This window comes from Herpailurus yagouaroundi, unplaced genomic scaffold (genome assembly GCF_014898765.1).
Source record: "Herpailurus yagouaroundi ecotype Mexico unplaced genomic scaffold, PumYag 67700, whole genome shotgun sequence".
NCBI lineage: Eukaryota > Metazoa > Chordata > Mammalia > Carnivora > Felidae > Herpailurus > Herpailurus yagouaroundi.
This window is the reverse complement of record NW_024420499.1, coordinates 665,277-679,865: the sequence shown is the minus strand read 5'-3', so window position 1 is coordinate 679,865 and position 14,589 is coordinate 665,277. Positions and strand designations below refer to the sequence as shown.

At 40.4% G+C, this 14,589-nt stretch overlaps 1 protein-coding gene across 7 annotated transcripts in view; it reads right to left on the bottom strand.

Moving 5' to 3' along the window:
• Positions 1-979: 979 nt before the first annotated feature.
• IL13RA2 (interleukin 13 receptor subunit alpha 2) overlaps positions 980-14,589 on the bottom strand; it is a 72,444-nt gene continuing 58,834 nt past the window's right edge. For 6 of the 7 annotated variants that reach the window (XM_040468395.1, XM_040468392.1, XM_040468396.1 and 3 more), the window contains 7 exons: positions 14,334-14,487; positions 13,486-13,606; positions 9,938-10,122; positions 8,930-9,075; positions 6,910-7,054; positions 2,090-2,205; positions 980-1,124 (listed from right to left, as the gene is read on the bottom strand). In XM_040468395.1, the coding sequence (XP_040324329.1) occupies positions 1,074-1,124; positions 2,090-2,205; positions 6,910-7,054; positions 8,930-9,075; positions 9,938-10,122; positions 13,486-13,606; positions 14,334-14,487 (918 nt within the window). In that variant the 3' untranslated portion in view covers positions 980-1,073. The remainder of the gene's footprint in view (positions 1,125-2,089; positions 2,206-6,909; positions 7,055-8,929; positions 9,076-9,937; positions 10,123-13,485; positions 13,607-14,333; positions 14,488-14,589) is intronic. The other variant, XM_040468397.1, reaches the window with a different exon arrangement.

Below are 14,589 nucleotides of genomic sequence, written 5' to 3'. Positions count from 1 at the left end.
AAAAAAGAAAAGAAAAGAATCACACCGTCAGAAAGTAGGAAATGCTGTCTGCCAACTAGCACAGGAAACTCTGAAGCTTTTACTGCATATTTGTGACATCTGAACTTTTCAAATCTGATCTATTTGTTCATTATTTTCAGCCTTTTATGCATTGCATTCTTTCTACCTTTTTCGCGAAATGTAAAGCACACATTTAGACTATGAATGTGTTGAAAACTTCTTGCTTCTTATTAATCCACTCCACAGGTTACTCTTTTTTTTTTTTTAACATTTATTTTTGAGACAGAGACAGAGCATGAACAGGGGAGGGTCAGAGAGAGAGGGAGACACAGAATCCAAAACCGGCTCCAGGCTCTGAGCTGTCAGCGCAGAGCCCAACGTGGGGCTCGAACTCACAGACCGCGAGATCATGACTTGAGCCGAAGTCGGAGGCTTAATCGGCTGAGCCACCCAGGCGCCCCTCCACAGGTTACTCTTAAAGCCAAACAATCTTACTTATGATGAATACATTCATCACAAGTACAATTAAAAAAAAAATTAGAAGAGTGCTGGTGGCTCAGTTGGTTAAGTGTCCGACTTCAGCTCAGGTCATAGTCTCACGCTTTGTGAGCTCGAGCCCCACGTCGGGCTCTGTGCTAACAGTTCGGAGCCTGGAACCTGCTTTAGATTCTTTGTCTCCCTCTCTCTGCCCCTCCCCTGCTTGCGCTATCTCTATCTCTCAAAAATAAATAAACATTAAAAAATTAAATTTTTTTAAAATTAGAATCTCATCTTCCAAGATTTAATAATATCTCTGGCTTAGTACAAGTTATAAAATCACATTGTTTTATTAATATATCAGTGAGAAGATCTGACCCAACCCTTGACTTATCTATGTGCATCGCTCTGACCAGGGATTAATAAGGAAAAAAACCTATTAATAGAATCCAGGAAATGTACTGCAGGATTTGAGTATTCTAAAGTTACTTAAATACAACAATGCTTTTAAGGTAGATTTATTAAATTTTTTGGAGAAAACATTCCATTTAATAAGACTCGTTGAACATTTGGCCATAAGACTGAAAGTTATTCAGTCAACAGAATGTGTCTTGATGAGAAAAGACTTCTTTTTTCCTCTGAAAGATCTGAAATTAAGGAAGAACTCCGTTACTAACAAATAGTCATTAATCACATAAACTATTTTAATTCAGACTAGTACCTCAGAGAAACAGATTTTAAAAAAGCATTCAGCAGAGAAATAAAGTGAAATATTTCATACACATTCAAATTTCCCTTTATCTTCAAAAGACTTGACATTAAGAGATTTTTCTCCAATTTCTCACAATTTCTCCAAATTCTCACAATTTCTCCTTAAAGCCCACCAACCCGTAGTGACCTTCATCTTCTGCAATTCTATAATAGTCTCCGTACAACTCAAATAGGAATCATCTAAAAACAACTCACAGTGCAGGTATATTTTTTATGGAGTCTGTTCTCCCCCAACTAGAGTATGAATTCCTTGAGGGCGGGCAAATTTTCTTCAATTTTTGTGAAATCGGCCTGCGACAGACTAGTAATCTATTTCAGTCTCCATCCAGTTTAAGTAACTCTTTTCTTCCTCCCAATCCTGCTTTTCTCCTGTAACTCTTTCCTCGTATTGTTCCCTAATCTAGAAGTAAACAGTGTTTCATGTTCTGAGCCATTGTTCCTATATTTCAACAAAAGTAAAGCTACCGCCAAATCTAGCTTAGTAGCGTTGAGTTTTTAAATTATTGTATTTCCTGCAGACAATCATCATAATCCATACAACATCAATTGTACACCCTCGGTGTACAGGAAACATTATACAATATAGGTCCATCAGTTCTAAATGCAGACTAAATGTCCATGTGGTCTGTGGACCATAGAGAAGAAACGCTGAATGATATTAAACAGCAATGGGTCCAAACTAAAAGCTTGACTCTTGCTTGTCAGCTACAGGTCACTATTCCCTGAGTTTTAAAGCCACTGTCTACACTTAGGTTGCCACATTCTCTCCCAGAAGTCAACTGTCAATCAGTCTGAAAGGCTATCTACTATCTCAGGCTAAACATTATGTTACACAACTTACCGTTTTCAGTACAGCTTTTTGCTTGTACAAAAGCAGACAAGTTACTAACAAAACAAACAATGAGACAAAAGCAAATGGTGTCAAGAAAAATACCAAGGTTTCCTTCCATATGTCATCTGGGATTAAAAATCACAAGAAAAGAGGCTCAGTTAGAGTTTACAGTTATTTTCCAAAGTTAATTATTTTATAAACCAGTAACTAGTGAAGAAATGCCTTAAAGCTGGCAACTTCTGCCTTATTTCCTGGTGAATAGATATCACGGTTATATCTGTGTATAGCATTCCTTTCATTTGTGCACTTTTTATACAGAACAATCACTTCACTATACTGTAACATCCCTTCATTTCACTCAGCAAAACAACTCCCCAAAGCTCAATTCTTCTTTTCTGAGAGGATTTTGTTTAAAATTTGACCTGAGAAAATTTCATCAAAAATGATAACATATTAGCTAAGTGATTACAGAAACAGGTCTTGTGTATCCCTTAACTCTTTTTTTTTTTAATTTTTTTCTTAACGTTTATTCATTTTTGAGACAGAGACAGAGCATGAACGGGGGAGGGTCAGAGAGAGAGAGGGAGACACAGAATCTGAAACAGGCTCCAGGCTCTGAGCTGTCAGCACAGAGCCCGACGCGGGGCTTGAACTCACGGACCGCGAGATCATGACCTGAGCCGAAGTCGGACGCCCAACCGACTGAGCCACCCAGGCGCCCCTATCCCTTAACTCTTAATACGTCAAAGGTTTATATTGTATCATATAATGCCGTAGCAAGCAAGAGCTGGTGACGGAAAGCGGACTACATCACCAGAAAATATGCCACTTTGGCATGGGGATTATTTTGAGCTGAAGGCAATCAAGACCCACCAGACTCAAGAAAAACATTTTCCTCTCCCTTAACTACATAAACGAATTTAGATAGGGGGGGCTGGCTCTGAGAGAGAGCTATTACGAGAGCCAACCTCTATTTGAATAACCTATCTCTGTGAAAGGGCAAAACATCTAATTACAGTAGTGCTTCAACCCCCTGTCCTTGTCCATGCTTTTGCTTTTACCCGTGGTTAACTGCAGTCCAGAAACAGATGATCCTCCTTCTGAGGTATCATCGGGTCAACGGTAGCCTAATGCTATGCCATAACGCCTACATCATTTATCTCAGTTCATCTCATCACTTAGGCATTTTTGCATTCATTTCACACCATCCCAAGAAGAAGAGTGAGTACAGTATAAGGTATTTTGAAATACCCCATTATTATAGTATGTGTATTGTTACAGCTGTCCTATTTTGTTATTGCTGTTAATCTCTTACTGTGGCTAATTCATAAACTTTATCATAGATTATATAGGAAAAAAGTTCATATAGGGTTCAGTACGCTCCATGGTTTTAGGCATCCACAGGGGGTCTTAGAATGTATGTCTTATGGGTAAGGGGGGTACTACTGTACCAAACATCTCTTCTTGTTATGCTGTGAATTACTCTCCTCTGCCTTTGAAGTCCCAGGCCCTGATCCCATTGCTTAACTCATGATGGCATATAAGCCTCAACTGCCCTACTTGCCCTTGGGTCTCACATTTCTATGGGGCTCCTATACCTATGAAATTAAATTTGTCTTTTGGGGGACACCTGGGTAGCTCAGTTGGTTCAGAGTCCAACTCTTGATTTCGGCTCAGGTCATGATCTCGCGGTTTGTGAGTTCGAGCCTCACGTCAGGCTCTGCACTGACAGCAAGGAGCCTGCTTGGGATTCTCTCTCTCCATCTTTCTCTGCACTCCCCCCAACCCCCGCCGCTCAGGCTCTTTCTCTCTCTCTCCAAATAAATAAACCTTAAAAAAAAAAGAAAAAAATTGATTTGTTTTATTGTTAATCTGTTTAATGTCGATTTAATTACTAAAGCAGCCAAAGAACCTAGAAGAGTAGAAGGAACATTTTTCCTCCACAACAGTTAGCTTATTCAACAGGCTAATCTTTAACTGGCCGGTAAGAATTCTTAGCATGTCAGTCTCTTGGATCTCTGCCTGCAGGATCTGATGAGAGCAAGAGTGGGGAGAGTCCTTTTCTTTTTCTAAATTTAGATTGGGAGGAGAAAATATTTATGGAACTAGCTCCTTGGGTATAGTACCTTTGGTAAAGATTTGGTATTAGTGCTTGTGTTTTTTGGTGATCCTTTTCCTGTTCCCCTTTGTCATTTTCCAGGCCTTGAGAGTTTGGCTTTATGACCAGTGAGAATGTTCTGCTAACCAAAGGGGGCATGTACCAGTGTGCATTTGGCAGACGGACAAGCAGGCTGTGGCTCTGAGCTGACGGTAGTCAGGACTGGGTCCAACTTACAAACCAAAACTTGGGCTCAACTAGGTCTACAGTGAGGTTTCTTTGTCTGACCCTGCCAGCTCTCAGGGGAATTTTGTCAGAAGGGGTCCCAGTCCATAAGGGGCCGTTTGTCACCTCAACCTTCATTGTCTCACTATGATGATAAAGGTCTTTGTTTTTTTATGCTGGATCTTGTGAGGGCTGCATCTTTTGCACTCTCCTCTGGGATATCTCTTGTGTCTGTGGTTAAGCCTAGAGAAACGTACTGGTTTGAGTCACTATTCAGATTAATAGGTCCTGCTTATCAATGGCCAGACAATGGATCTTTTGAATTGGACTCCTAGATTGACATTTTTTTTTTTTTAGAGACCACTCGTCCTATTGATATCTGTGGAAAAACTAAACTAAAAATGGGACACAAAGGAATATAATGGCTAGCCTTAGGGACTCCCTTAACGAGATGAAGGAACATAAATCAAAACAAACATTAAAGTCAACATCCAGTGTAAATTCCCCTTTTCAAAATCCAGCTCCGTCTGCCTATCTTAGCTTCGATTTTCCTGTAACATTTACAGAGAGCACTGTGGCCTGATCTCCAGTCCCAGGGTATACAGGTGACCTGTATAAATGCTGAAAGCTAGGAAGTGATTTTAGCAGAAGCACCCAAGAAGGGTGGTGGGGCTCACTTGGCTATCCCTTATAACTCCTCCTACTTTCCAGGGCTTCAGGTATTCCTATACGATGTCCTTTTCAGGTATATCCTGGACCCCCGCCACAAAGAATTCATGTCCCATGAACAGAAGCACATCTTTGAAATTATAAAGCCTCTTCACCTCCACTTTATGAGGATCATACCATTTTAGAGAGGAGCTGGAAAGATTCATGGCCATTCACCCTCCCACTCACGAGGACCTTATTAGATCCCAAGGGGTGTTCTTCCTACCCATAGGTATCTTGCAGTTAAAAGACAAATCCCATGGCTCCCTGAGAAAACCACACCCCTCACCCCAGAGGAAACAGATGGCCAGAATTTCTCTTAGGCCTTCCTACAAATGATCAGCTGAAGGCCAATGTTCAGGGGCTGACAGAAGCCACAGGAGAGGCTTCTCCCCCCCCGCCACCTGGCATCTATCCTTACATCTATCCTTGAAGCAGGGTTCCTGTATGGACCCCTCCCGGAGTTGATGGGTCATCAATATTGCATTAAGATTGTATAGAACACACATTAAAGGATGTATTATTTTGAGGGTGCGACTAAAAACTCACCATACCCACTTTAAACTATGCATTGACTAAGGATAAGATATAATTCGGGACATGATTTTCTCAATGTCAGTTCCACAGTCTCCATATGTCTTATGCCAGTGACAAAAATGAGTAACGGAACCCGTACGTGTTCTTTCTGATTCCACACATGTCTCGGTTAATTGAGTTCTCCCTTTCTACCTGTTTTTTCTTCATAGCCCTTAGTAATTATATGATACAGTTGGCTTCTTCATTGCTTCTCTCTAGTCAACATGAGAACAAAATATCAATTCTGTAAGGACAGGGGTTTTTACTGCTGTATGTCAAAAGCCTGAAAAAGTCTGACACATATTAGGTGCTTTATAAAGATTTGATGAATGAAAGAGAACAATGATATCAATATGATAGGGGAGATAACAGTCTAACAGGGACTCTATTATAATGGTACAATATAAAAATATGAATGATTGATAGATGCCAGTATCTGTCTGTATCTACATCTATACATGCATTTACGTAGCTATATATCTAAAAGAGCGATGCTGAGTTAATTTCCTTCACCTTTCGACAATTGTTAGTAACTTCTGTTGATAAAGCTAGTATACTGTCAAACACGATAACATCTTGCGCCAGTCTCAAGGCTTTTTAGCTTATCTTGTTATTTAATTTGAATATGTCTTTCTTATCATAAGTCACTTTAAGTCAGAAGTGGAAGTGAATGACATATGCTTTTACCAATGATGACATATTAATCGGAAAAATACTCATCAGGCACTAGACACTCAAAAACAAGTGTACTCTTGATTTCAACTCAGGTCACGATCTCACAGTTCGTGAGTTCGAGCCCCTCGTCGGGCTCTGTGCTGACAGCTCGGGGCCTGGAGCCTGCTTCCGATTCTGTGTCTCCCTCTCTCTCTGCCCCTCCCCTGCTCACACTTTGTCTCTCTCTCAAAAATAAATAAATATTAATTTAAAAAAAAAATGGGCTTCCCCCAGAAGGAACTAGCATATTTTCTTTAGTGACGGTCAGAAACACAAGAATATTGCTGAGAGAGCTATGACAAGATTCTTAAACTAGTTTACTCCTAGTTAAAACTGAATATGAGATTTTTCCATAAGCCTATGTTTGAGGTGCTTGCTCGTTTATCTTCTCTGTTTATAGACTATATGCAAGAGCATTTTGATTTCCACGATTACAAAATAGACCATAAGAAAATTAACTCGCTAGCAAAGAGCTACAGTCATGTAGTCACTGCTCTTATTCTCCTACCTTTCCAGCACCGTTCGTCACTCCACTCACTCCAGATTCCATCATCCGAACAATAGATGTTCACTTTGCTTCTTACCAAAAAGCATAATTGTTGGCTTTCATTTGATATTCTTGCGATGCGTATCTCATTTTCGACAGTGGTAGTCTGAAAGCCAAGTAAAAATAAGACGCCATCATTGGATCTGATTGCCGCTAGATAGATCCCATTTGATCTGTCTCTTTCATCGTGGATTTTGTTACGTAAAACATACGCATCAAATGACTGGAAGGGTACATACCAGAATCTTAACACTGATTATCTTTCCTATGGTGGTTTTCTTTTTTCTTTTTTCATTTTCCCCCCTTCCTTACCTCTACTTTACATTTTTTCTACAGGGATAATGAATCACCTGTAGTGAAGGGCATGTGTGACAGGACAAAATGCCTAGATAGCATTGGCGTTTCTGAGAGCCAGTATTCAGATTCGTGTCAAGTTTCTCAGGTTCCATCAACTGGAAAATGCTACACACACTGAGTTAGCAAAAAGAGAGTCCATCATGTGAATGTTATCTCTATGGAAACTACACATCAACTTTTCTTTCCCCCTCCTGACTCTTATTTTAGTTAACTGCCATACAACATGTGTGACAGAGCTCAGGGCTTCGCGTGAAATTACTTCTTCCGACATGAGAATACACATGGCTGGACGATCTCAAAGGAAGAAACAAATCGCTGAGGAAATTACTTCCGTTTTGGCATTTCAAAGGGCTGAACAGTGTTCCTCATCCAACATAAGAGCTTGTCTTTTGTTGTAACTTTTCTTGGGAACCCGGCATCATGTAGTCGACCGGGAAGAGCTGCGTGATTTGATTGTCAGTCCGCTTCCTTGGGACACGTAAATCAATTCATCTGTATATGCAACGAACTGATTAGAACTAATGACTCCCTTTCGGTCTCCACCACTCTCTGGGTTGGAAACCAATGAATAAAATTAACATGACGACGTGGGGCTGAAGGCAGCATCACCTCGTTGATGCCGGCCCCTCTTCTGCACAGCAACCAATTCAGACAGCCCTGCCAGGGTCTACTTCTGACCTGATGCTTGTTCCTCAAGGAGTGGTTTTTAGGTGCATGTTTTTTTGTTTTGTTTTCATTTCACCTAAGGCCTTCTCATAACCCACCCCACAACTGCCTTTGGCAATTTTGATTTATTGGCACGATATTGGAAACAAGTGATTCGATTATCTCTGAAACCCTAATAGAGCTTTAAAATTGGTATGACTTATAGAGAAAGACAGATACCATATGTTTTCACTCTTAGGTGGATCCTGAGAAACTTAACAGAAACCCATGGGGGAGGGGAAGAAAAAAAAAAAAAGAGGTTAGAGTGGGAGAGAGCCAAAGCATAAGAGACTCTTAAAAACTGAGAACAAACTGAGGGTTGATGGGGGGTGGGAGGGAGGGGAGGGTGGGGGATGGGCATTGAGGAGGGCACCTTTTTGGATGAGCCCTGGGTGTTGTATGCAAACCAATCTGACAATAAATTTCATATATTGAAAAAAATAAATAGATAAAATAAAATTGGTATGACTGATCATGCTTTCAGACTGCAAGCAAACATCTTTCTTTTGTCCGCCAAATTATACGGTTTTCTGAAAATCAAGACACATGTCATATTCTATTCCTCGTGTGGCTAGCAACCTCCTCTGTGAACCTCCTATGGGTTCACATGTTTGCTGTTTTGTGCAAAGGGCTACGCTTATAAAAATAAAATCAAAAAAATAAAGGGCAGGGTGACCGGGTGGCGCAGTCAGTTAAGCGTCCGACTCTTGCTTTCAGCTCAGGTCATGATCTCACAGTTGTGAATGAGCCCTGAGATGGGCTCTGCACTGGGGGGGCGGAGCCTGCTTAGGATTCTCTCTCTCCTTCTCCTTCTGCCCCTCCCCAACTCGTGCTCTCGCTCCCTCTAAATAAATAAATAAGTAAATAAGTAAATAAAGGCTACGTTTCTGATTTTCACAAATAAACGCAATGTTCATACCACCCAAGTTGTATCATCTTCGGTGAATTCAATTTCATAAATAAAGCATTTTGCCGGAATGGGCCCTTGAGGCATGCTCCATTTCAGGTTAACTTCCTCTGAGTTCTTCACAATGAGACTAAGGTAGTCTGGTGGCAAAGGTTTAACTGAAAAGCAAAAGGAAACCGTTTCAACATGGAGGTTACTAAGTTGAGCGGTCGCTCTTATCAAAAGCTAGGGACACCTAGTGACGGAAGCCTCTAAGATAAATCAAGTGGCTCAAGACCAATCTCTATAATGTGAATTCATATCAAACCTGCTTGCCAACCAAGACCAATTTATTGAGAAACGTGGCTATTGTGGAAACTAATTTTTTGATAAGTCGCATATTGGCAAATATTAAAGTCCAAGAGAAAAGTTAGACGACCCAAAGCATTACAATCATTTTTTTCCATTTGGTAGCATTAGAAACAACTACCACAACCATTACTGCTACTGTTTTCATTAATAGCTAACTCTTATTTAGAGCATATGGTGTGTCAGGCACTGACCCAGGGGTAAACTCACTCATGTCTCACAATAAACCTATGAAGTGTCCTCTATTATCCTCATTTTACCGATAAAGAGATTGAGACAGATGCTAAAAGTAACTTGCCCAAAGTCATACAGCTAGAAAGTGGTAAATCCAAGATTCATAGCCAGGTATGACTAACTCTAGAACCTGTCATTCTCGTAACTGTCAGAACTAGGAATTCAGACTCAGAATATACAACTATTCGCCTACTGACGTGTGAAATCCTCCATCATTAACACTAGACAAAAATACTGTACAGGAGACCGACTTTTGGAAGCCGGGGAATACACTAAATTTGAAATAAAAATTCTAAAAAAATGATTCTTCATTCAATTCCTTACCCCTGTACTTCTATATTTCATAAGAAGTTTCCCTATATCTCTGTCTCCATCTTTTCTCTGCCATGTGGTTGTAAATGGACCAAGCTAGAAACATTTTAAAGTTGTTTAACTCACCTATATTTTGAAGCTGAAAAATAAAATAGCTGGGTCTGACAGGATGAGAGTCTGATGATCCATTAACACAGATGTAGAAATCTTTATAGTCTGATGCCTCCAAATAGGGAAACCTGCATCCAATATTTTGTCCATCAACCTTGATGTAATCAGGACACTGTGTGGCATGGTCCAAGCCGTCATACCTGTAAAAGAAGTATTGTTGAGAACTGTGTTTTCCAGTATCTTACAGTATTGTGGTATTCAATTTTCAATTATCTTAAGATACCAAGTGAATAAAAAAGTCATGTAATGACATGCCATATTGATCGAGCACCAACTCTATGACAAATCCTATGTCATACGCGAGGGATACAATAGTAAGGAAAGCGGGCATAGTCCATAATTTCGCAGAGATTACAATCTGGTGGGGGTTTTAACAAAAGCTCAAAGATAAGGCAAGGATTCTTACTCATGCACTTAGGTTATGTTGACTTGCCCACGGGATTTGTGAATCAAAGAGTAAGATTTCTATTTTAAAAACCTGGAGTTTACATACATAATCCTGGACGATACTGCCTTTTTTTCTATTGTACCGGAGAACTTATATTAGAAGAAAGCAGATTTAAAAGCAGACTTACAAAATACTGTTGTATTTAATAAAATGAATGAAATTCCTTTGAGGAGACAATGCACATCAAGAGATAAACCTCAGCAAAGTCAACAGAGGGGTCAAAATGAAAAAGAAGAGGGGCGCCTGGGTGGCTCAGTCGGTTAAGCCTCCGACTTCAGTTCAGGTCATGATCTCACGGTTCGTGAGTTTGAGCCCCGCGTCAGGCTCTGCCCTCAAAGTGCAGAGCCTGGAGCCTGCTTCACATTCTGTGTGTCTCTCTCTCTCTCTGCCCCTCCTCTACTTAAGCCTTCTCTCAAAAACAAATAAATAAATATGTTTACAAATGTTTTTAATCACAAAAAGAGAAAGCTAATTTCCCATCCTCTCAGCCAAGAAATGTTGCCATATCGTTGAAAGTTAACCTCTTTCCAGTAATAAGGCTAACAGGAATTAGTAACTGATTTTCAAAGCAACAAATGCCTGGTTTATTTTCCTAAAGAACAGCTTGCAATGCAACATCTGTAAAAGCAGTCAAAATTCCTTTTGAAATTAAGTCAATCTAGCAGTTGGTAAGGTGCTGATTTCAAATATCCAGACTCTACTGAATTCACTTTATGCCAAGTATTTAGTTTGTTGCTGTTGTTTGTTTGTTACCCCAAGTTGTTACTTATTTTCATGGTGGGGGAGAACGTTTTATGATAGTGAAAATATGCTTTATTTTTTTTTTTATTTTTTTTTTTCAACGTTTATTTATTTTTGAGACAGAGAGAGACAGAGCATGAACGGGGGAGGGGCAGAGAGAGAGGGAGACACAGAATCGGAAACAGGCTCCAGGCTCTGAGCCATCAGCCCAGAGCCCGACGCGGGGCTCGAACTCCCGGACCGCGAGATCGTGACCTGGCTGAAGTCGGACGCTCAACCGACTGCGCCACCCAGGCGCCCCGCTTTATTTTTTAATACAATAGCTGATAGCGATATACTGGCTGTAGAGAAAGAAAAGAAAATATGAGCATTCTATAATAAGCTGAAACTTGCCTTTTCAGGTAGCCAGGTATTTACTTTGGACAAAACTAACTACTTGATTAGTTCACCTGATTAGAGTTTGGGAGACTTGAGTTCTAGGCTTGACCTGACCCAGATTTATGTTGTGCCAGTGGGAAGGAAGCCTGCTGGTACCCTTATTTTCCAGCTTCGAAGATGTCAGTATTTCTCCCTCACTAGTAAAATGAGGATAATGCGGAAGAGGGCAGGGACTTTGCTTATTCACACTTTCAGCCTTTTTATCTAGAACAATGCTGGCATTTAACAACTTCTTTATATTTGTTGAATTAATGAAAAAACCAATTTAGACCAGAGACATTGACCCCTCTGATTCCAGGTGAAAAAACTGAGACCCCCAAAACAGGAAGACTGCTTGCCCAAGACCACTAAGTTAAATGATGCCAGAGCAGGGATTAGAACCCAGTTCTCAGGATGCTTAATAGCTTATACCTATCACTTACATATTATCATTTTTCTAAAGAAAAAAGCCAATATAATTTGGGCCTGAAACTCACAAAGAGTTACACTTTGTCCTCTCTTGCTTTTTACTGTTATTTAATAAATGCATAAATTCCAATACATACTTATCAGTGTACGAATACTCTCATCATTTGTTTCATTCATTTAATGAGTATTTTGTGATAATCTACTATGGGCCATAGCACAGCAGAGATAGTTAAGAGAAATGTAAGAAGCAGTTCCTGCCCACCAATCTCTTAAAAATTTAAGGGAGCAGGGGCGCCTGGATGGCTCTGTCGGTAAAGCACCTGACTTCAGCTCAGGTCACGGTCTCATGGTTTGTGAGATCAAGCCCTGCATCAGGCTCTGTGCTGACAGCTCAGAGCCTGGAGCCTGCTTCCAATTCTGTGTCCCTCTCTCACTCACCCTTCCCCTGCTCGTGCTCTCTCTCTCTCTCTCAAAAATAAATAAAACATTAAAAAAGTATTTTTTAATTTAAGGGAGGAGACAAAGCACACAATACGTGACAAAAATTTAAATGCCATCCAGACAAGTAATTGAGAGCTATAATATGTAATAGTTCAGAGAAAAACTGAACAGAAGTTGATATGATCAATAAAGGGTTGATGAAATTGCATACCAGATGGGCTTTGAAAGACAGATAAGAGTTGGTGAGAAAGCCAGAGGACATTCCAGATAGCAATGCACACAGCGGCATAAAAGATCATAACACGGGTGAGAAAAAAAATGTAGAGATGGGTCTAAATGGGGTGGAACATTCACACTGGTGACAGGAAAAGGTCACGTTGGGAAAGCAGTGATACAGAGAGGCAGAAATTTGAACGCCACCTTAGATTTTTATCCGGGAGGTAATGAGTAGCCACTCAAAGTTTTGGAGCAAAAGAGTGGCATATGAAAATAGGAAGATAGGAAGATAAATCTGGCTACAGCGTGCAGAACGAATAGGACAGGAAGAGATGTGCGACCTTAAAAAGGAGTGTCAGAACGCAGGGTTCAATGTTACCGTGAAACAATGAAGCAATGGAGGAGATGGGAGATTCAAGACGGCTGTAAGTTTCCAAGCCTCAGTGGTCATTAAAAAGCAGAAGTCAGAAAAAGGATCCAGTTGTAACAGGTGCCTGCTTTTTAGAAGGCGGGAGTATAAAATATGCCGAAAGTTTTGAGGCTATAATCCTATGTGTCTGAAGAACACAAAATTTAATCCGGCACGGGAACAACGTTGCAATCTTTCTATCACCCAGAGAGTGCCTTTCCAGTAGCTACAGCCTAAACCTACTTCTTCCCGTCGAAAACCCCAAATAATTGTAAACAACCTTCATCGTAAATGCAGCTCTGAAGAATACTGTATTTCATTTAGTGAAAATACTACTCATACAGCAGATTCGTTTTTATAGATATTTTCTTAATATGGGATTCTTATTATAAAAATACTTACCAGTAAAACAATTGATAACTGGTATGAAAATGGACACCCAGACCAGGTTTCCAGGAGCAGAGTAAATATTGCCAGTTGTAATACACACAATCCATTTCCTGAATCTTGGTTTCCTGACTTCCTAAGGAATGAATGAACTGTCAATGCTTGAAAGGCACGGTGATGACTCATTTGGGAAGTCACTATGCAATTTTAATTCATTTCTTTTGACCCCTCCTTTTCATTTAGCAGTCAACATAATCAGAACTATACCAAAAGGAAGTTGTTAGAAATCACTTCATTGTAAGTGGGGCATGCAAAATCAAAACCCTTTGAGGGCTCATTTAATGATACTAGCGTAAGCATATGCAAAAGCACTAAATGAATATTTCTATGATGCTCTGAGCAGTTGAGTAAACACTCACGTGCATATTTACTAATATGACTCCCAAACTGGGAACTATATTAACCTAACAAGATGGGTTTGCTGATGTAAAGGATTCAAAAAGGCCAGTCACCCACTCCTAAAAAGAATTCTAGGGGCGCCTGGGTGGCGTCCGACTTCAGCCAGGTCACGATCTCGCGGTCCGTGAGTTTGAGCCCCGCGTCAGGCTCTGGGCTGATGGCTCAGAGCCTGGAGCCTGTTTCCGATTCTGTGTCTCCCTCTCTCTCTGCCCCTCCCCCGTTCATGCTCTGTCTCTCTCTGTCCCAAAAAAATAAATAAACGTGGAAAAAAAAAAAAAAAGAATTCTATTTGTTGCCACACATTCACTTCTACATACAGTCTGATATATAAGAGTTAAGGGGCCTTATTTCCCATATGGATTGTTCTGGCAGTATTCAATATGAAAGGAGAGCTTTGTTTTAACCTTGTGGTGATTTCCAGTAAGTAGCTTCTGACCATAAACTTTGAACTTCTGATCCATTTGTGCAGTGCGGGGGCAGAAGCGTGTGTATCTTTGCTTCAACGCCTTTGTTAAGATCAAACCCGTCGTTGTAATGTAGATTCTTGGTAATGATGGTCTGTTTGATAAGAAGATGAGACAAAGTCAAGCTTATAAGCAGAGACAGCATCGTGAGCCACATTATTAAGGCTAAGAAGTCACGGGGGCGGGGGGGGGGGGG